This window comes from Pieris brassicae, chromosome 6, assembly GCF_905147105.1.
Source record: "Pieris brassicae chromosome 6, ilPieBrab1.1, whole genome shotgun sequence".
NCBI lineage: Eukaryota > Metazoa > Arthropoda > Insecta > Lepidoptera > Pieridae > Pieris > Pieris brassicae.
The window spans coordinates 20,478,561-20,499,321 of NC_059670.1; the positions used below are offsets into that span (position 1 = coordinate 20,478,561).

At 35.3% G+C, this 20,761-nt stretch overlaps 1 protein-coding gene across 1 annotated transcript in view; it reads right to left on the bottom strand.

Annotated features, from left to right (window-relative positions):
• Positions 1–20,761, bottom strand: part of LOC123710688 (lysine-specific demethylase lid-like) — a 31,580-nt gene that overhangs the window by 5,464 nt on the left and 5,355 nt on the right. Inside the window, exons 5-25 of the mRNA XM_045662765.1 lie at positions 17,884–18,094; positions 16,938–17,104; positions 16,327–16,488; positions 12,848–12,964; positions 12,327–12,438; positions 12,049–12,185; positions 11,706–11,812; positions 11,301–11,453; positions 10,754–10,865; positions 9,869–10,063; positions 9,552–9,730; positions 8,071–8,242; positions 7,418–7,616; positions 7,010–7,125; positions 5,979–6,198; positions 4,978–5,192; positions 3,807–3,977; positions 3,052–3,242; positions 2,598–2,719; positions 1,731–1,888; positions 972–1,117 (exon numbers count right to left, since the gene is read on the bottom strand). Coding sequence (XP_045518721.1) covers positions 972–1,117; positions 1,731–1,888; positions 2,598–2,719; positions 3,052–3,242; positions 3,807–3,977; positions 4,978–5,192; positions 5,979–6,198; positions 7,010–7,125; positions 7,418–7,616; positions 8,071–8,242; positions 9,552–9,730; positions 9,869–10,063; positions 10,754–10,865; positions 11,301–11,453; positions 11,706–11,812; positions 12,049–12,185; positions 12,327–12,438; positions 12,848–12,964; positions 16,327–16,488; positions 16,938–17,104; positions 17,884–18,094 — 3,362 coding nt within the window. The remainder of the gene's footprint in view (positions 1–971; positions 1,118–1,730; positions 1,889–2,597; positions 2,720–3,051; positions 3,243–3,806; positions 3,978–4,977; positions 5,193–5,978; positions 6,199–7,009; positions 7,126–7,417; positions 7,617–8,070; positions 8,243–9,551; positions 9,731–9,868; positions 10,064–10,753; positions 10,866–11,300; positions 11,454–11,705; positions 11,813–12,048; positions 12,186–12,326; positions 12,439–12,847; positions 12,965–16,326; positions 16,489–16,937; positions 17,105–17,883; positions 18,095–20,761) is intronic.

Genomic DNA, 20,761 nt, shown 5'->3' on the forward strand with positions numbered 1-20,761 from the left:
CATCATTTTTCCCTAACGCGCCAAAATAGGTATAACTTCAAAACTGTGATCCTAACATCTTTCTCTTTAGTACTTATCCAAATTAATAGTCACTAAATATTGATGGATCACAAAAAATCTAGATTTTATGTCAATATGTCAATTGACCGTCTGCCGACCGCGACCCCTGCCATAGACATTGTATGAAATTAAGAGTGTCAAACGTCAAACTTAAGTTAATACTTTTCCCTTTGTCTCTTCCCGAATACACTTTATTGATATTAGCGACATATTGAACTTTGTAATCGATTTTCAATTACTAGGTGAAAGTTTTTTAAAAGTTTAAGGTTCTTATAGCTTTTATAGCTTTAAGAACAAATCATTATGACATTGACAATACCTAAAAACGCGCTTACAAATCACTGCAATGACGTCATAGACTGAATGGGGCTAACGACGTTATTTCGACTAAGCATGTTCTCGACTTTAGCCATAAGGGCCTTCGGGCCAGTCAGTGGTTAGACTAATCGAGGATCCGTCCATTAGGTTAGGTTAGGAACAGTAAAACCATTTCGGACTATGACTAGAGCCTAGTGTCTTCATCGTGCGCCTCTCGTCCCAGATATTGTGGGTTCGAGCCCCGGCTTTGCACCAATGCTATGTACGCATTTAACATTGATTCGGTGAAAGCATCGGGAAGCCACCCTAAGCAGAAAACATCAACGGCTGATCACCTACTTGCTATTAGATACAGTAATCTGAGGCCGAGACCTAAAAAAATTGTCGCTGTTGATTTTTTTTTTACTAGAACCCATACAACATAGAAATTTATCTCTTAAGTATTGCCTTTAAAATTTTACATTTTAAGAACTAACAGACTAGAATATGTCCGGCCAATTCCTATTACGTCACATTTAGAAAAGCACCTTTGAGTAGCCATTTTGTAGTAAGCCTATCTTAGACCTCCTACAGGGCGAGCCTATCTTGCATACCTTTGCGTGGGATCCATCTTGTACGCAGCGAGATGGGGGCTTGAAAGTATAGATCTTGCCTTGTCCTGCCACGCCATTGCCCTCTCTGTCACGCATTGCAACGCCTCACCCTCTGCTAACCGTACCGGTAGCTTTTGTAACCACACCTAGAAAAATATACACCAAATAAGTACGTGTTTGACATAACTTAACGTACTATAAAAGAAATACATACAAATACCCGTAAACATTATTTTTCGCGTGCAATACACGAATCTCAAAGCTAAACCAATTTTGATTAAACTTTCACTGTTCTCTATGTTATAACTACTTTTAAAACGGATCGTTGATATTACTTATTGTGTGGTTCAAAACAATTTAATATCAAACTTATGTACGACAATTTCTTTGTTAAGTTAAACTTCTTGACTGCAGTTGGACATTTTAACATTTCCGAAATAAAAACATGTTACACGAGGATAATGTAATGTTCTAATGGTAAATATCGGTTAAGTAATTTAAGCTTATTCATTACAAACATACCAAAATTCAAATTATTTTATTATGTTAGTTTTAAATAAAAGTACTCCACACAATCACTGAGCAGTGTTGGCCTAGTGGCTTCAGCGTGCGACTCTCATACCTGAGGTCGTAGGTTCGAACCCCGGCTGTGCACCAATGGATTTTCTTTCTATGTGCGTATTTAACATTAGCTCAAACGGTGAAGGAAAACATCGTGAGGAAACCGGCTTCCATTAGACCCAAAAAGATTGATCTTACCAATAACGCAAGGATGCGATGTAGTCGAGGCCGTTTCGTTCTGGTGCATTCTGGACAGAGGAACTTCGGAGAAACTTCTGGAGTCGGGAACGGCAACTCTATCTGCTCTGGGCTTTCTTCTCTATCTTCCGTTTCATCACGGGCTGATACACATGATTCTGTAAATGAAATTATAATCAATAAATTTGTAAAAACTTTTAATGCTGTTAATTCCTACTATTCAGCCTGGAGACGTTAAACTTGGTAACTATAGTGTGTGTTAGGATTTGTATTAATGATCATTTTGTATCTTGTGTCCGGGTGAGATTAATACAGACAACTAGGATTGCATTTTAATTTCGGTAACAACACACAAACTGAAGAATATTTTAATATTATTATAGCCATTGGTGAATGTCATTTGAATTTGTTAATGAATAAATGTTAACTGTGAAACAATAAAAATATTTTTTAATAAAATTATAATAACACCGATTCATGAATAAAGGCAAATAAATAATGGCAATTAAGGTTACTAATAATTACTTTAATTAATGATAAAAATACTACTAGAGCTTTTAAACGTAGACTTTTGTTATGTTACTTGCGTGAAACATTATAATAAATATTATTTGTATGTAGTGATAAAATAATATAATGAATGTAACTTCTAAGTAAAATTCCTTTCAAGACATATGTGTGGCAGTATATACGAACTTTACATTGTACTATAATCTTGCAAATAATGTTTTAATTATTATTCATTAGACGACCGATATTGTACACAAGTGAAAAAAATATAAATGGGCACGATACGTTTATATGCTTTACTTTAATAGCAAATTTATAAGATAATATTCATACAATAATATCATACAAATGACTTACCATGAAACCAATCTTTGCACAGTTCACATACTAACATAGAGCCATATATTCTTTTCTGACATATGCAAAACTTCATACCGCTTGTGACCGATGACCGGTATTCTTTGCGCATATTTTTAGACCTATAAAAAAAATATACATAAGCCCCATTTCGCATTATATATCAAAGTGCCTTTTCAACCTAAGGCTGTATCACGCAATTTTTGTTACCCGAAGTTACAAGAGGAAACTTTAAAATCTCGTTACATGATACTTGAACGCTGCCAAATCAGAAAAAATCTTTCGGATACATCAACCACTAGGACCCTAGATGGAAAGGCTGGAATACATTTTCTTATTTAATGTGCTTTACGTAAAAACAAATAAAAATTTATTTGGAAAAACAGTAGTTTACCTTAATTTAAATTCAGTTCTTTTTAAACTTTACATTTGATATGTCAGAACAGCATCTTACCGCAACTCTCTGATAGCAGCCAACTCCCTCAACTCAGACTGTTTGAACGCTGCAACGATCTCAGTGGGCGTGGCATCTTCACTAAAGTGCTTCAATAGAGGTGGATCCTCTGCCTTATCCTTTCCCCGTCGCCGAGGGCTACTCGTTTCCGTACGAGGTGAGAGTGCTTCTAATAGGGTGAACGGCCAATTCTGAAAAAATAATCTTGCTTATAATTTGTCCGAAATAAAATGTGGATTATTTGCAAAGTAGATTGCCCTAAAGAAAACACTTTTTCACCGGATTGGAGCTATGTATTATTATAATTATTTTACATACTTTTTAATTTTACCGACGTTTCGCTTGCTTTACAGCGTGCGTGGTCAATCAAAATTAAGGAACAATTACTAATTTCAAGTCTGTGACATCCGCCGACTGACAAGGCCGACTGAATATCAATCAAACTATTTTTCCGTAGGACGTTTGAAAGGGACCATATCAATCTTCAGTTTCGTTATATGAATGACTTGATTGGCCTTCCTTGTTGTGAATATTAATCAAAAATCTTCAAAACTAGCTTGATTTGAAGTTTAAATGTGACTAGTACAAAATAATATTTGATAGCTATATCTCAAAAAGAGTCGCAATAGACAAAAAAAAATTAAAATTATAGAAAAAACAAATGTTGTTCCCTTGTGTTGCATCAATCATATTGAAGGCTGGACTTCCGACTAATTCGTTAGCTGTTGAAAAAGTTTTGTAGGTTAACTGTTTACCTTTTTCAAAAACATTTCAGCAGTGCCCCTCTTCCACTCCTTAGCCGACTGCAGAGCAGCAGCCAATTGGTCCTTCTCGAATAACGATATCGGTATTTGCATGGACCGGTTTACCAAAGCTTCCACACTATGCATGTATGGGTATAATTCTTTTGACTGCATTTCTTCTACCTGTTTAAGAAATTATAGTCAGTCAACTTTATTACAGTTTAACCCTTAACAATGCACTTTGTTCGAAAGAAATAGGGAGTCGATATCATTTATTCATATATGTAACACAATGTACACTTATGAACGTCAAGAAAAAAGAAATATACAATAAATGCTTCTAATTTTACATTTACTGCCAGTTCTTAAATCAAGGGCTTATAACGGAAGAGAAGAACTGGCAATAAACTCTCCGCCACTATTTTTAATCGCCAAGTTTTTTTTGTATTACACATCGTTTGTAAGGAGCTGCAACCATAACACCATGTTCCACATGACATCAGCAGGAGGCACGGTGAAATAGGAGCAAGCACTTACATTCTCGTGGAAACAACGCATTGTCAAAAATAACTAACATCACCGCATACACGAATTTAAGTACGACTAGTCATCACAAGTAGCACCCGTTCACGAGTATGACGCATGGCCAGCCATCGGCCCCTTAGCCATATTTTAGGGAGAGAGACAACCCGACGCATGAACGCCATGTCATGTATACACAATCGAAAACAATTCGGGTATTCGGCGGCGGTCAATGATTCGAATACGACATCTAGCAGGGATCTATATGCCCATTAGGAATTTGGGAGTATCATTGCTAAAAACAGAAACGAAAATTTGTTGTGTTTTCTATTATTAATGCTAAGAGCACGCGTTGACCTATTTAATGTTATTTTTTTTATATTACGCAGAGCAAATTGGTAGGGCTACTCTGATGTTAAGTGATGCTATTACCCATTCTCACATTGCCAGAGGGCTCACAAGTGCTTTGCCGGTCTTTTAAGTTACACTTTTCTTGTCCTAAATAAATGACTCGGACTTCCTTCAGTGAGTAGCTGCCACTACATTGTGCTGGCAAAAACTGCCTTAAAAGTTGCTTACTTTGAGGTGATACGGGTGGACAGAAAGAAAGTCAGTTGCAGGTCCGTAAAACTCCTCTGCATAATACTTAAATGGATTTTACCTTGGCCAACCAGTCCTTGGCATGACCGGCAGCTGTTTTCAAAGCGTGTTGAGAAGGCAAAGCCGCCTCAATATCATCGCCTTCAGCCAACAAAGCGTCCAATTCGGTAATTGTTGTATGCGATCGCTCCGAGTCGTCCATAATATCGTGACTTTTGGTTGTATTCACATCCAAAAGTACTGCTTTTACTCGAGTCTCCCACTCTTCCACTTGTACTATAATAGGAAATACAATTTATAAATATATATAGCGACATTTGGTTATAGGCGTTGGTCACGTGATAATTTTTCATACACACACAGTGTTTCGCGACCTATTTTGTGCCATGGCATTCCTAAAATTCCTATGCCTCTCCCCCATGTAACACATATAATTTTTAATATCTCAAAATGGATGGCTCACTTAAGAAACTGAAATGATAGGTTTTAGGAAGAAATTACTTCGAAAGTCTTAACGAAACATAGTAAGTAGATTATAAAACATATAATGAAAATCTAACATTTATAATAATTATATTGAAAAAAAAATCGAATGTCCCCCCATAACAATCAAATTTTCCCACTGTGGGGCGTGGGCCCCACGTTGGGAAACAATGCACGTTAGCGTAGAATGAGGAGGAGAATGTGAACCAATCGTAGTTAACGTAAATAAGATTGAATCGGTTCCAAATGAAATCATTAAACTACCCAATGAAGAGTAATATTAATTAAAGATTTTTTGAAATTTACTTAATAATTGAAGTAAACTAATATCGATACTGTATAAAATAGTTGATATATCTGAAAATTCACATTAATAACGGAATTAATACAATTGAACCAATTCGACTTAGGGTCCTTCAAGAAAAGAGCGTACAAATTCTTAAAAGGCCGGCAACGCACTCGCGAGCCCTCTGGCATTGAGAGTGTCCATGGGCGGCGGTATCACTTAACATCAGGTGAGCCTCCTGCCCGTTTGCCCCCTATTTTATAAAAAAAAAAAAAAATTTAAAAACAACTTACATTTAAGCTTATACAACCGCGCCTTTTCGATCTCGACTCTGGAATGCGGCACGACACTAGCCGCTTCTTGGAGTAATTTATCGATAACCTCCGGCGTTAGTGTCGCGTAGTCCTCGCGATGTTCCCTCGATGATACGATGAATTTCTCTTGGAGCAATCGAGCCTGCAAAGCTGGTAGCTGGGGCAGCACTATACACAGATGGGTGCCGAGTTCCACCACCTAAAGTTAATTTAATATTAATTGGATATTTGAACTGTTATAGAGAGTAATAAAGCAAAAAAATCATTTGAATCAATTTTGTATCTAATATATCTTCTCGTCTTTGTGACAATTACGTCATTTGCTATACATATGAAACCGAAAAAAAATTATAATGCCACCATAAACAATATCCTAATTCGGTGCGCATTTAAATGAATCGAAACAATAGACAACAGATCTTTTTTTTATCGAGATGCCATAAAAACACAAAAAAGTTGACGTACAAACGTGCGAGCGACGAACGACGAACGAGCTGTAACGCAAGTTCGGCTCTGTACTTCGAGAGCAAACAACGTTAACGTATTTTATTTTATTTACGTTACATTTATACAAAAAAAATATAACATGATACATACAAACATGATAATACATAACGGGCCCCGGTCCCATTTTTTAGTTAGGAAATATATATAATAGGTAAAGTGCCAAATATTATTTAAAAAAAAAAACCTTAATCTAAAATAAACTAAAGACTAATCTCATGAATTCCGATGCAATACAAAATAATTAGAAATACAAGAATTATAAAAGTCATATACAGTCCCGGCTGAATTCTATTGTATTACTTAATAACAACGTCATCGGCTGTTACGACTATCGGTTTTTGACGACCAATTATAAGTAGTCCTTTCGATGTGGTTATAACAGATTTGGACTGTATATATATGCATTTGTCGAGCTCCTTAACAAAACGGCTATTATTAATCAGTAGAATAAATTATAAAAGATAAATAATTTTCACAATTTATTATAAATTTTCTATACTTACATCCTCAAGTTCTCTCACGGAAGAAGAATCGCATTCATCCAAATCCATATTCAGTAATTCAGTGGCGCGGTCTTCGAACTCTTCTGTTTGACGTAACACTTCTTTGACAGCCGATCCTATAAAAAGGTTATTTAAATAAAAATAAAACAAACATTTAACGCGTCAGGTTTGACAGCCCTATGTATCAAGTTTAATGTGGACTTCCATCGGGACCTTCTTGTAAAAGACATCACCACAGTAACAAAAAAATAGCTTGATTGCTGGACCCCACTAAAAAAAGTCACCATCAATACCTGAATGTCGAGGCTATTGAACTTCTTGGCACCACGAGCTGAGTAGATTGAAAAGGATAATAATACATTAACGAAAACGTACGTATACGTTTTCGTACGCGCGTATACTACATACCTTCAGGCAAAACACAAGCCAATCCATCGATTTCTGCAGCAAATAACGTCAACTCGTGTATCGTCAGCTTATATTTGGGGTCGTGGTGACGCGTACGTGTCCTCATCTTATTTAAATCAAGTTGTTGTATCACAGAAGCGCACTTTTCGGCATCTTCTATTGCCGTTTCGAGTGCTCGGACTAGTTCAGTTTTGTGTATCTGTATAAAGAATTATGAATTAGTTAAAAACTAACAATAATTACTTATAAACTCCAGTTTAAAGCGTCCAAATGAAGGGAAGGATAAATGTTTTGTTAATGTAGAATGCGAAATGCTTTTAATTCGTCAAAGTGACATTTTCTATTACAAATTTTACAATAAACTGAGAAATAAAAATACACAAAAGAAGATAATTTTTTCACTGTACCAAATATGAATCAATATTCATATCATTACATACATATTATAAACTAAATTACAGGAAAATTTAAAGAATGTAAAATCCAATTCGTTTTTGACATATACTAAAACCTAACCTAACAGTAGGTACTAAATAAAAACGTTAATAACTGATAACATTCTATGTATATTAAGTTAGTTAAGTTTCTAATAAAATATTACAACTGGGTAAAGATTTGTCTTGGGAAAAATAATCAGCGACATTAATATTTACTTTCAGATCATGTGCCCTCTTCAAGTGCGCCCTCAGGCCATCAAGGTCGCAAGTCTTGGGCGTGTCGGGGTCTAACGCGTTTTGTACAGCCTCCGCCCACTCACGGAACTGCTCCGACTTGCGTTTCAACTTCTCCAACATGGTAGGCAACTCATCTAACGTGTAACGATATCTGCAGGAAAAAGATTTTATTAATTCACAACAATTCTTACATTGTTCAGGAGAAACTTAGAATAATTTTTAGAATGAATACTGCTTTTTCAATACCGCACGATTACGATATATATATATGTACATATGTCAGGTAATGCTCGGATCTAGTCTATTGAACGTTGCTTTTAATTAATAATTGGGATTCCTTCAATTACATTACTGTTTATTTTAATTCGATTTGTTTTGTTATTATTTAAGTGTTGGAATCATTACTTAACGAATAAAAGTACGAACAATGTTACGACCAATGCGAGCAGAGCAAATGCCTCTCGCAAAAGTGGGGCACCATCTCGACTTTAGACAGTGTGTTCAGGGGCATTACTGATTGAGGATTCAGTTAGTTAGATCGCGTTGGATCTAGTACATTGTGATTAAAAGTGAGATAAGTGCCCTGAACCCGCTGCTTGTTATAATTTAAGCTAAACTGTTAGAAGAAATCAAGCTAAATTTAATACTGTACGATAATTATTCGTGTTTTTTGTGCTTACCCACATGAAGACCCACCAAACCCGCCAATGACGATGTCCATATCGATGGATGTATATATTTTAAAATAATGTGCACGTCTCGGGACGCCCGACAGAAGTGTTATCTTAAACTAATCTAAGATTATCTATTTAATATTGAAATTTTTTAACTGAAGAAAAGCTACTTAAATGTTATATATATTAATATGATAATATAAAGAAACGTTATTTATTCATAATAACTTTTATTGAACATATTTTATATTACTGAGTAGAGAGAAGGAAAAACGTTTGTCCGAAATACGGCTAGCGCTGCGGGTAACCGACAGCCTGCTTACCTCTCCCGTATGCGTGAGTAGGGGAAGCTAGACAGACTGGCGCCGTAACGCGTTACGTAACGAAGCGGCATACCCTCCCATTAGAAGTTATCACTTTGAAAAGTCAGTCTCACAGATACAAATAATACAAAAACGCTTTATGTGGTATACTACTATACATTCTGCCACATATAAGCGTTTCACAAACATATTATTGTGTGATTTATGTATGTATATCATAGTAATTATGTTAAATAGAATAGCAGTGTTGTTTTAATTTCTCTTTCGGTTTTGATTGCATATTATATTATAAATTACTGTTAACGTTACAATACAATTATGATAATTAAGCGTACGATTTTGCCTCTGAGGTCGTACATTCGAATCATAGATTTTTTTCGCAAAGGATTGCTGGATTATTATTACTAGCTGAAAGATATATAGATTTATATATCTTTGAAATGTAAAATGATTAGATTCTTACCTAAGTTTATGCACAGCCGGTGAACAATCGCACAACTGATGGAAATGTCTCAAGCACGCAACGTTTTGCGTACACGTGCACGTGACGCACGAGAGGAAGCACGTCGTCTTGCAGAGGTGGCACTGCCGCTCATCGTCTGGGAGGAGTTCGAACGCTTCTCTTTCCGCTTCGGTAACGCCCTGAATTTTATATTTAAACATATATTACTGTAAACATCTGTATATGTTAACTTTGTTAGGTTACTTGAATTGATTTGATTTAATAGGACATACGCAAAATAAGTCAGTGTCTGAAAAAGAGTATTCCTATAAACTTACCCAGTCCAAGAGTGCCTTCCTCAGTTTCCTCTCATCATGAAGCATGGTCCTCATATCTCTATAGGCCGCTAACGCAACAGTGACACTAAGTGAATCTGCCTCTAACGCCATTTTGCATACTAATTCGTCATGCGAGAATACACAATAACGGCGTAGCGTCGAATAGTGGCCGATACATTCGCGGCCCATTTTTAGCTAAAATAAATATAATGTCAATATATAATCTCCATTGGTTAATGATGACATCATTCTTTTAATCAGAAACAATAATTCGCCAGGAATAGAACCCGAGGCCTCTGGATTTACGCCATGTGAATTATCTACACATAACTTTCGAAAGATGTAAATCTAAAAGGCAAATTGTTATTTTTTTAAACAAAATTTTAACACATTTAATATTTCGAATAAAATAAATCAATGGCGCTACAACCTTTTTAGGTCTGGGCCTCAGATTTATGTATATGTTTCATGATCATTTGTTAAACTAATAGGCAAGTAGTTGATCAGCCTTCTGTGCCTGACGCACGCCGTCGACTTTTTAGGTCTAAGGCAAGCCGGTTTCCTCACGATGTTTTCCATCAGCGTTCGAGCTAATATTAAATACGGACATAGAAAGAAAATACATTGGTGCACAGCCGGGATTCGAATCTACGACCTCAGGGGTGAAAGTCACACGCTGAAGCCCCTAGGCCAACACTGCTATCGTATAATATTTCGAATACTTCAACATAAAGAAATATTTAATTATTAGGTTTGAACATTAAAAATCATATCAAATAATTCATTAATGCAAAAATTACAGTTAATTTTTATGTCTTTATAGTCTTACATATAATGGGATGGACAAAAAAATGAAAAACTATAATAATACAACATGTTACTCACCCAATCAGCTGGTGTAAAGTTAACCGCTTCAGCGAAGTTGTATCCTTGGTTGAAGCCGGCGTGGTAAGCGCGAGGGAAGGTTATGACGAACTCGCCCGCGTGCTGATCCGTCCTATAGAAATAAACAATTCTTCAATAAATATTTTACAAATACAATATAAAATAAATAAATAAATGATTATTTTTATTTGTGAAAGATGCAGCTACGGAAATAGTGACGCGCGTGTGGAGAGGTCAGTGACCTTATGCCATTGACCGAGAACACTACCCGCACAATATTTATTCATTCGAAAAAACATTTTACGTACACAGTGCAAATTTATAAGCTATTTAAGAATATATAATATAATTTATTAAAATAAAAATAATATAATTTTTTTAAATTAAAAATACCTTTGTTTGAAAATTCAAAACCCTGTCAGAAGTATTTGTTTTAAAATGTTGGACTAGAACATCTTAAGCTCAGTTATATATACATATAATTATTCTTTTGTCTCTAGTATATTTTCTTATTGTCTTGTAAGTGTGCCTCGAAACAAATCCTTACCTATAAACAGGCACGCCAGCCTTCATGAGTACATTGGGGTTCATGATGGTAACGAGCTGATGCAGCAAGTCAGGCTGCAGTTGGAACAGCTCTGGCGCTTCGGCCTTCATTGCTGCCTCGAACTGTTCCGCCTTGGAGGATGGTACTCCATACCTGAGGACGGGAAACAATTTATTAATTTAATTTACAGAAACGAATACATCAAAGAAATTTAGAAAAACTTTCACTTTAAGTGACTACAAACATTATTTACATTAGGTAAAATAGGCCCTTTAGAAATAACCATCTCAAAAACTACTAAACTGATTTTGATGAAACTTAAACTGTAATCTACTAAATTCCAAGTATTAAACTAAGTCTCAGTACTAGTCCTTAAAAATGTTGATCAAAATTGTTGTCACATACCATGTCTTCGCTTCACCCCAATGTAGGTAATTGATTGAATAACTCCAGTGATCTTCATTGTGCCAACAGAATGTAGCAAAGCACATACCAACATATAGCCATGGAACCTAAAAAGTACAAATTTACATATACAAACAAATTATAGTTGATTAGAAATTGCCTAAAGAAATAAAATAAACAAAACCTTTGTAATAACTAGACATGAAAACTTCCAAACATTGCAATCATCATGGATCTGGGGTTTCGATATAACTATCTATACTGAAGACCTAAACTAACTCAAAGACACTTACAGATATGCCCATTCCCTACAGTTTAATTAAAATTAACGTTAAATTATTACCTTCATGCCTGATATATCAGCATTAATATGTCCCAACACTGAACCCTCTAAAACGGGCAAATTGTTCAAATTCCAACTCGACTCAGCATATTGTTGTTCACCAGGATATAGGTGTGCGCTTGACTTTGTTGGGAAACCTGTAAAAAATTGATATTATTTTTATTAGTCTGATTAAATAGAATTGCAATTTAAATTTGTTTTTTGGGTTGGACATTGGTCTTCTGAAAAAATTCTCAATTTAACAAATACATTAAAAAAATGTTTTTTTTATTATTTACCTGATCCATGATCCATAGAGTGCAGATCTGCTCCATATTCAACTGTGACATCCTCGTCTATGGAAGAGACAACTCGCCAAAATTCTCTCTCCACTGTTGAAGTTGGCACCATCTATTTTTGAAAGAAGTATTATGTTTTTCAATAAAGTACATTATAAAACACGTGTCATCTGTCAATGTCAAATTTCCAATTACTGAACATAGATGGCGCATTTTATATACGAAATTAATTATAAATTATGTCTGCATGAAAACTAAAGTCACATTAATTAATTAAAAATGTAAATATTATAAAGCAATTTGACAGACATAAAGGATAGGTAATTTAGTTTACCATAAAAGGGATTATTTCTCTATGTATGTCAGTAAACAAACTTCAATATTTTTGACAATTCATGACTTGTCAAACCATTTTTGCTAGTTATTACATATTTGACAGCACACAAGAGTATTACTTGAGATACAAATTAGAAAATAGACTGTCTTTTTAAAATTTAGTACTATGAAGTCTTGACACTCACATGTACAGGCATATTAAAGTAATCCGATTTGAATTGATCAGCCATTTCTCCGAATTGTTGTAAGGTGTATTCACGTGACGCCTGCTCGAACCCAAAAGCTGCCGCTGGTTTTGATACCTGTACATAAATATATTCAATTAGTACATTACATACATTATGAGAATACAATATATAATTATAATTGTCAATCATCAATAATACATATAAATATATATTTATGATTTTACTAAATGTTAAATGGAAGAGTAATATTGTCAGAAATATAAGTCTCATTATATTTTAAGTTTAAATTTAAATTTAAAAACGATGAATCGCAGATGGTGGCTGCTCCCGCGTCGAATTTATATTTTGGAAACATTTTTTGCTACCTCCAACAATCAATTTACATAAAAGCATACTTATACACAAAATCAAACCACTTAGGATTTTATAATGGTTAGACAATATCTGTTTGGGTTAGGAGTAAAAATATTACTTATAGATATTGTTACGGGCTAGGGGATCGGATAGAAAATGCCGTGGATTTATTCAAGGGTTTATTTCTTGAAAAATCAATGAGGAATTTATGAGCACAAATTAATTGCAGAAATGCACTTATAACACACAAAAACACAGTCACTAATTACTTCACTTATGCACACTTCACACAGTACTTTATCACTTGTATTCACTTTATTCGCACTTTATCGCTTCGGTGTTTCTCTCTTGTTATCGCATTCCAAACTAGTCGCTTTTCGGCTCGCTTATATATCCCTGGGAATACTTCTAAACAATATTCGAGAACTTTCTAGGCGGGCTTGCTACTGAGTAGCGATTGCACAATTCTAGAACGTCCGCACTTTTTGTCTCTTTCGCACGTTGCTCCGTCCTTGTCGTACGGCGTTCTAGAGTGCTCAGTCTAGTTTCGAGAAAGTTCTGATCTTCTCTCTCTCTCTCTCTCTCTCTCGTATCATTTCGTCCTTGTCTCACACCTAGAAAGTTTGGTCTAGAATATTCCTTCATCAAAGGGTTAGGCACCTAGGCCTGAAAACGCCTGAAACCGGGTCTCCTGAAAACTGCACCACTCGACTACACATGTTCTGAAACTGACTGAAAAAAGGTTTCAGCTTCCTGAAAACTAGGGTTACATTATTTTCTAATATGTGATTGACCCTCTCCTGAAACGGTCAGAAATCATATTACAGCCTGCTGAAAAGTTCTCTAACTAGTGGAAAAATCTAGAAACATTGCAGTCGACCCGTCTTCGTAACAATATGAATAAAAACTTAGGTTAAAAAACCTTACTGGGTTTTTCTTATTTCTCTATTGTCAGTACCCATCCATGTTCAGTTCAGTTTATGTCATGTTAATATTATGTTTTATAAAAGTAATATAAATGAAGTAATGAACTATTTCAAAATATAGATACATAGTATTAACTTTAAATCAGACCAGAGGCCACTCAGACCTCAATTCTCACTCTCAAAACCAATAAAAAGTAGACGAAATTATATGAATAACCCTAGAAGCATACTAAATGATGAAGAGAAAATAAAAATATACCGGAAAAATCTGAAAACTATTTTTCTCTATCTGACTTTAAATTGAATAAAACAGTGCAAATATACTATGATAAAATGATAAGTTCTATCACAAAAAGCCTGCTTGACGTACATAAGTCCATCCATACAAAAAAAAGACCGCAGTAGCCCGGACCGGAGCGTATAAAAAACTTATATGTAGAAGAAACGAACTTCAGAAAACCAAAAACAAAACTCGATCCATGAAAAACGAACTGGAGGCTCTATACAAATTATCAATTAATACATAAAAGCTGACTACAAGAAACACAGAGGTTGAACTGAAAAGTTTCTAGAAATAAAAAGAAGCTTTAAAAAAGCATATAAAGAGTTGAGAAAATGAACGTGGATCGAAGGCCTGAAAGAGTCTGGTGAAGAAAAGTATAACCGAAAAGATATGATGATACAACTGACATCCACAAAAACCTTTATAGTGCATCATGTACACACAGCGATTGTGGTCGGACTCTAAATAAAGCAGTGGAATTCGAAGAACCATAAAGTCCTATATAATGTACGTACATTATAGACACTATAAATAAACTGAAACCCGACCAGCCCAGGCTTAGATAATATTTTTAAATGTTGCAATAAAAACAGCCAATATCATATTAGGCTCCATCACTAGCAACATTGTTCAATATGATATTAGAAACAACCAAGTTTATACAAAATCTTCTCTATAATAAGAAACCACCTTAGAGCAGCACCAACCTAAGGAACAAGTTGATTTTGGCAAAAACTTTTCTACTGTTGACCACATTCCATACATTAGAGCTAGTAATAGAAAAATATCAAGAGCAACAAAGACCCCTCAACTTCGCATTTATTGACTACCAAAAAGCCTTTGATACTGTATCTCACCAAAGTATATGGGAAACACTAAAAGCACAGATTGTAGAGGTCAAATACATAACTATACTAAAACAGCTAGAGTGAAGCTAGAATCCATAGGACCAAGCTTTCCAGTGCGTAGAGGAGTAAGGCAAGGTGACCCACTCGCCCCAAAAAAGTCTATAGCAGTATTAGAATCGATTATAAGTAAACGAGACTGGAAAAGACAAGGCTTGTACATTCATGGAAAATATTTGAACCATCTAAGATTTGCAGACGACTTAGTATTGCTATCAAAAATAAGCAACCAACTAAAAAATATGATAGAAACCTTATACAAGGTTAGCATACAAGTAGGTTTACCAATGAATATAACAAAAACAAAAGCCATGACCAACTACATAAGATCTTCTTTAAAAATTGGGAATCACGAATTAGAATATATTGCAAATTATATCTACTTGGGTAGACAAATTGGATTCAGCAGCGACAGAAATGATGAAGAAGAGAGAAGAGTTAGAAGTACATGGAATAAATATTGGAGTTGTAAAGAAATATTTAAGAGTGATATGCCTATAATGCTTAAGAAGAGAGTTATGGACTCGTGCCTTATTCATGACATGCATATGTCAGACATGGAAATTTACAAATAAAACAATATAAATACATGTCAAGAAAATGATACCTGTCAGAGTTCTACGGAATTAAAAATCAAAGTATAAATGAATTGCCTTTAAAGGATGAGTTGTGGGATGGAATTTCCAATAAACATCTATTGGAAGAGCGTAACATATAGTTAGAAGGACTTAAGAGTTTGAAGTGATTTTTGAGACAGGACAGTAGTTTGAGAGTTAAGTTTATCACATAGTTCTGCGGTATATGCTAGAAACTGTTTTATCTTAAATGCTATAAAATATATACAAGATAAATTCAATGCTTTCTTTAAAATTGATCAACCCACAACCTCATTAAAAATATATGTTCACGATATAGCCTGTTCTTTTTTAATAATCTAATTGTTTTTAGTCGATATTCTATTATTATAGAATTTTTTGTTGCGTCATAATGCTCATGTAATATACAAACCTCCTCAGCCAAGCAGACGGGACATCTCCAATCACCCTTAGGGACATCAGCCAGGGGTGGCACAAGGCAGAAAGTGTGGTATGAGTCATCACACCCGTCACAGAGTAACATTTGCTCTTCGATGTCACCCCTACCGCAAATGTGGCACATGTATTTCGCCAACTGTTTAGAAATTGTTATTATAGTCAAGTTCAATGAGATTTGGGACAAGAAATATATATATATATATATTTAATTTTCGAATATAACACTTCGGCTGCGTCCAGCGGGTAGAGACTGAGTCTCCCCGCGCGGCGCAGCCCTCACCAAGGGCTATATGCCCGCCCCCGTACCGCCCTGTATCAGCAGGGCGCGAACAAAAACACCACCTGAAGGGGGCATACGCCCCGAACAGGACAAAACACCCCCCTCGCGAGGTGTAGCGAGTTAACTACGAGATGAATATAACATTTAATTGTTATTCACGTTAGTAAATGAAGGTAGTCCAGATGTAGTTTTAATTACATAAATAAATCATAATACTCAAATACATGACCTATGTCAAAATATTAACTTATTTCTTAAAATCTGTTTTCGCAAATCATTTGAAAATTTGTTAAGCATATACTCACAGGATCCAAAGGACGCGGCGTAACTACAGGTGGTACAGGCACGGGTGCTGGAGTAACTGACACGGTCATATTACTCAAGCGATGCTCGCGTAATTTCGTCGATCTTAGGACACGAGCGCGCGCGCCGCACGACGCAGCACTCGACATCCATTTGTTTTCACGGGGACCTTTTATGACCATGCACGATTAGTTACAATACGCGGTTTGTAGTAATTAGGTACCTTACGCAACCTTTACTCCGTAAAACCAATACCAAATTTAATTATTTCTTAATTAAATAATTGTGTTATGCAATCGGAACAATATCTGATATATATGTCGCACTAAAGTAGTTAAATCAGAGAGTTAGTTGATTAAAAATCGATATTCAATCAAGTCGCTAAAGTTCCGTCAGACAAGTGAGTGAACGAAACGTTTAACTAACTAACCATTTACAATAAAGCAAAAAACTGAATTTCCTGAAGTTCTCAGTTCTTCACGATCACACCGAAATGAAATAATCATGACGGAGTCTTGTTTTACATTGTTAATCAACACGCTGGCTTTCGGTCAGACATATAGTTAAACGTTTTCGACGTTGCTTTATTTAATTCAAAATGCTAGCGACTTGATTGAATATCGACATTTAATTAACTGTCTAGAGATTCAATTAACTCTCTGATTTAACCACTTTACTACGACATATACACACGGATTACGTGATATGAAAACCAGGGTAAGTTGCCGTTGCAATACAAAACTGGGGGTCGCCAACAAAGCTGTAACTACGATATGCTATACAAACAATAATTACAAGTTTTGATCATACAAAACCAGCCATTTGAATCCGATATTGTGTTCCAATACTTTATCACTTTTGGGATTGAAATATATACAAATATACACATAATTCAAATATATATCAGCCAAAGAAGAATGAATCAAACATAAATCATATCATACTCACTCCTCCGATTCTCAGTAGGTTCCTCCTTAATAGGTGTCTTTTTCTCATCGGTTCCGGGCAAAGCTCCCTCAGTGTGGCTGCCTTCAGCCGCCTCGGGCTCCGATGTCTTGTACCGGCGCCCGGGGGGCGGAGTTGCCGCTGGGCCTTTGCTGCTCGACCGGCTACGAGCGTTCACCTTTTCAGGCGTTTGCTCAGTTTTAACTTCAATTTTCTGGAACAAAAAAAATGTCAATCGTTTTTGGATAGAAGCGCTACGTATGCCGAAAACATATTGGATTATCATCTATTATTAGAATCATATCCTTAGGTTAGCGTAAGTATGACTGCCGTGTCAAATCCAATTACAGCTTGCTATTAAAGTGACAGACATAAAACGTAATTAAAATTTACTCAAATAAAAAGAAATAAACCATAAATATGTTTCATTCATGTTTTACTAATAAATTTCCTTTTGGATCCAATATACTGGCGGAATGATAACCTAGAGACGGAAAACGAAGAGGCCGACAAAAGATGGGAACACAAATTAACAGTAGGCTGTAACTGGATAAGAGTCGCAAAGGATAGAGAACAGAGGAAAGGATTAGAGGAGTCTTAAAAGAGGGACATCGAACTCCGAGTCGTACTGTAGTGAAAATATATTTAGGAGTACTCACAGAGTTTCAAAATATAAAGGCTATCTTATTATAATTATAATATGAAGTTATTAAACATGAATACGAATTGTATTTTACATATGTTACATTGCAAATGACGTCGTTGCTGTATTAGGGTTAATGCTATACTAAACGATACCTCGACAAGACTAGTTTAGATATGTTAATGTTGAGTTAAATCTACTAAAATAACATAGGTACAATTAACGAAATCTATATGTTTCTAGTAAATAAAACATATTTCTCTTCGGGTGAGTCAAATAATACAATGTGTTTCAAAGGTAATCATTAAAATGATAACGAACATGAGCTCAACGATTTTAAACGATAAAATCATATTGTATGTATTATAAGTACGTACGAAAGTAAGGCAAATATCTATCTAGAATCTAGCACCCCGAGCCGGCCATCCCCGCCTTGCCCTAGTTACCTTTTTTGACCTCTCAGTCGATTTGTCGCTGTAAGCGTAATTGGCTATGTAATTTGTCCACGCGCAGTCAATTTGTCCCTAATCCCTTATGCGCGCGTATGAATCTTAAGTCACGAATAAAGCAGTTATGATTTGTAATAATAGTGGCAGTAGCTTAATAACCTAGCAATAGAGACACCAATTAACCATAGATACAAATAAATGTAAATTAATATTTTCTAATAAAACTTTAACATGAAATGTTGCAAAAAAAAGTAAAACTTCTTGGAAACTAAACTGCTTACCTTAGTATTGCATTTGATTTTATTCATAAAGTAGATAGACTAATCGTTTAGTCGTCGTAGTAGGTCGTAGTTTATATTACAACAAAACTGAACAATGCACAAAATTCTTTGATGTCGCCGACCTATAGTTCATAGCTTGTCGTGCGAGCTCATCACAAAATCATGATGCTACGTTTGGTTTTTACATTAAGTTTAATGACGTGAGTTAACCAAATTTAACTAAACGTTAACCTAGTGAATTCATTACAAAGATACTTTAATCATAAGACTACAGGGCACACATTAGGTATATATATTCTGAACAACAAAAATTAAACAATCGTAACAAATACAACTAATCTTAATTGTTATGATTTCGACACAAGTGAACTTAGCTACAACATTTACGTCTGGATTGTAGGTGTTTTTTTGATCATACCGAATGTTTTTCACCGATGTCTAGTATGAATGATTTTGCAAGGGTCTTTAATTTATAGACTCGCTTTACCTCAATTTGTTTGTATGGAAAAAGGGATTTTTTAATTATTCAAGTTTTTCTTGTACTTTTACGTTAACATGCATATTGGCACTGATATCCTTTAAAAATAAACGTGATCACGTTTAAAACACGTTGTATAAGTACGAATTAAGGGATTAAAATTAAAATGAAGTTATATGGTTTTAACATATTTTTAAAATACATGCCGGTGATGTCATAAACCTTAGATATCCAATATGTCAAATACCATTTGATAAACAGGAGCAATATAGATACCGGCAAACTTCTTGAGCATTAAACAAGGGAGTGGGGGAAAGTTTGCGCATCGTACACAGCGCGGGACACAAACGTCAACTGGTTTACCAATCAGGCGATCGACACGTCACTCTCCTGCCGCCGCGCCCCACCGCCCTACGGCCCCCCACCCTCCCCCTCCCGGTAATATCTAACAATCGCTTCTGCGCAGGCAAGGACATTTGTTCAAGATGTTTGCCGGTATCTATACTTAGCAATCTCGACTCAGAATAATTGTTACACCATGTATGGCATTTGAATTTTAAGTGAAACACCACGATAGTACCACTATGACGTTATATGCAAATATTTTTTTCTAAATCTTTTGGATAATTTTTTGGAGGTTTTATTTATTTATTACCATATGACACCGCGCAGCTTTGGGTTACCTATCTACATTGAGCATACAGCACCAAACATATAGAATATATTATTTCTATTCAATATATTCGAACAATGTCACAATGCAACCTCGCAACTTACCAATTACATAACGCAATTATTTAACCTTCAATAGTTTAATTGTTATCTGATTTTCATAACAAATATTTATAAATTATTAACAAACCAATCGTTGGCGAAATTTATGAAAAAAATCTGGATCATTATTTCTTAATTCAATTATTTTAGATTAGTACCAAAACACTATTATCTAATCGCCTTAAAACTGAAATGGAAATTCCACATTGCAAGGTTTACAGGCAAAATATAGACCGACGAGGCCACCCGCTGGAAA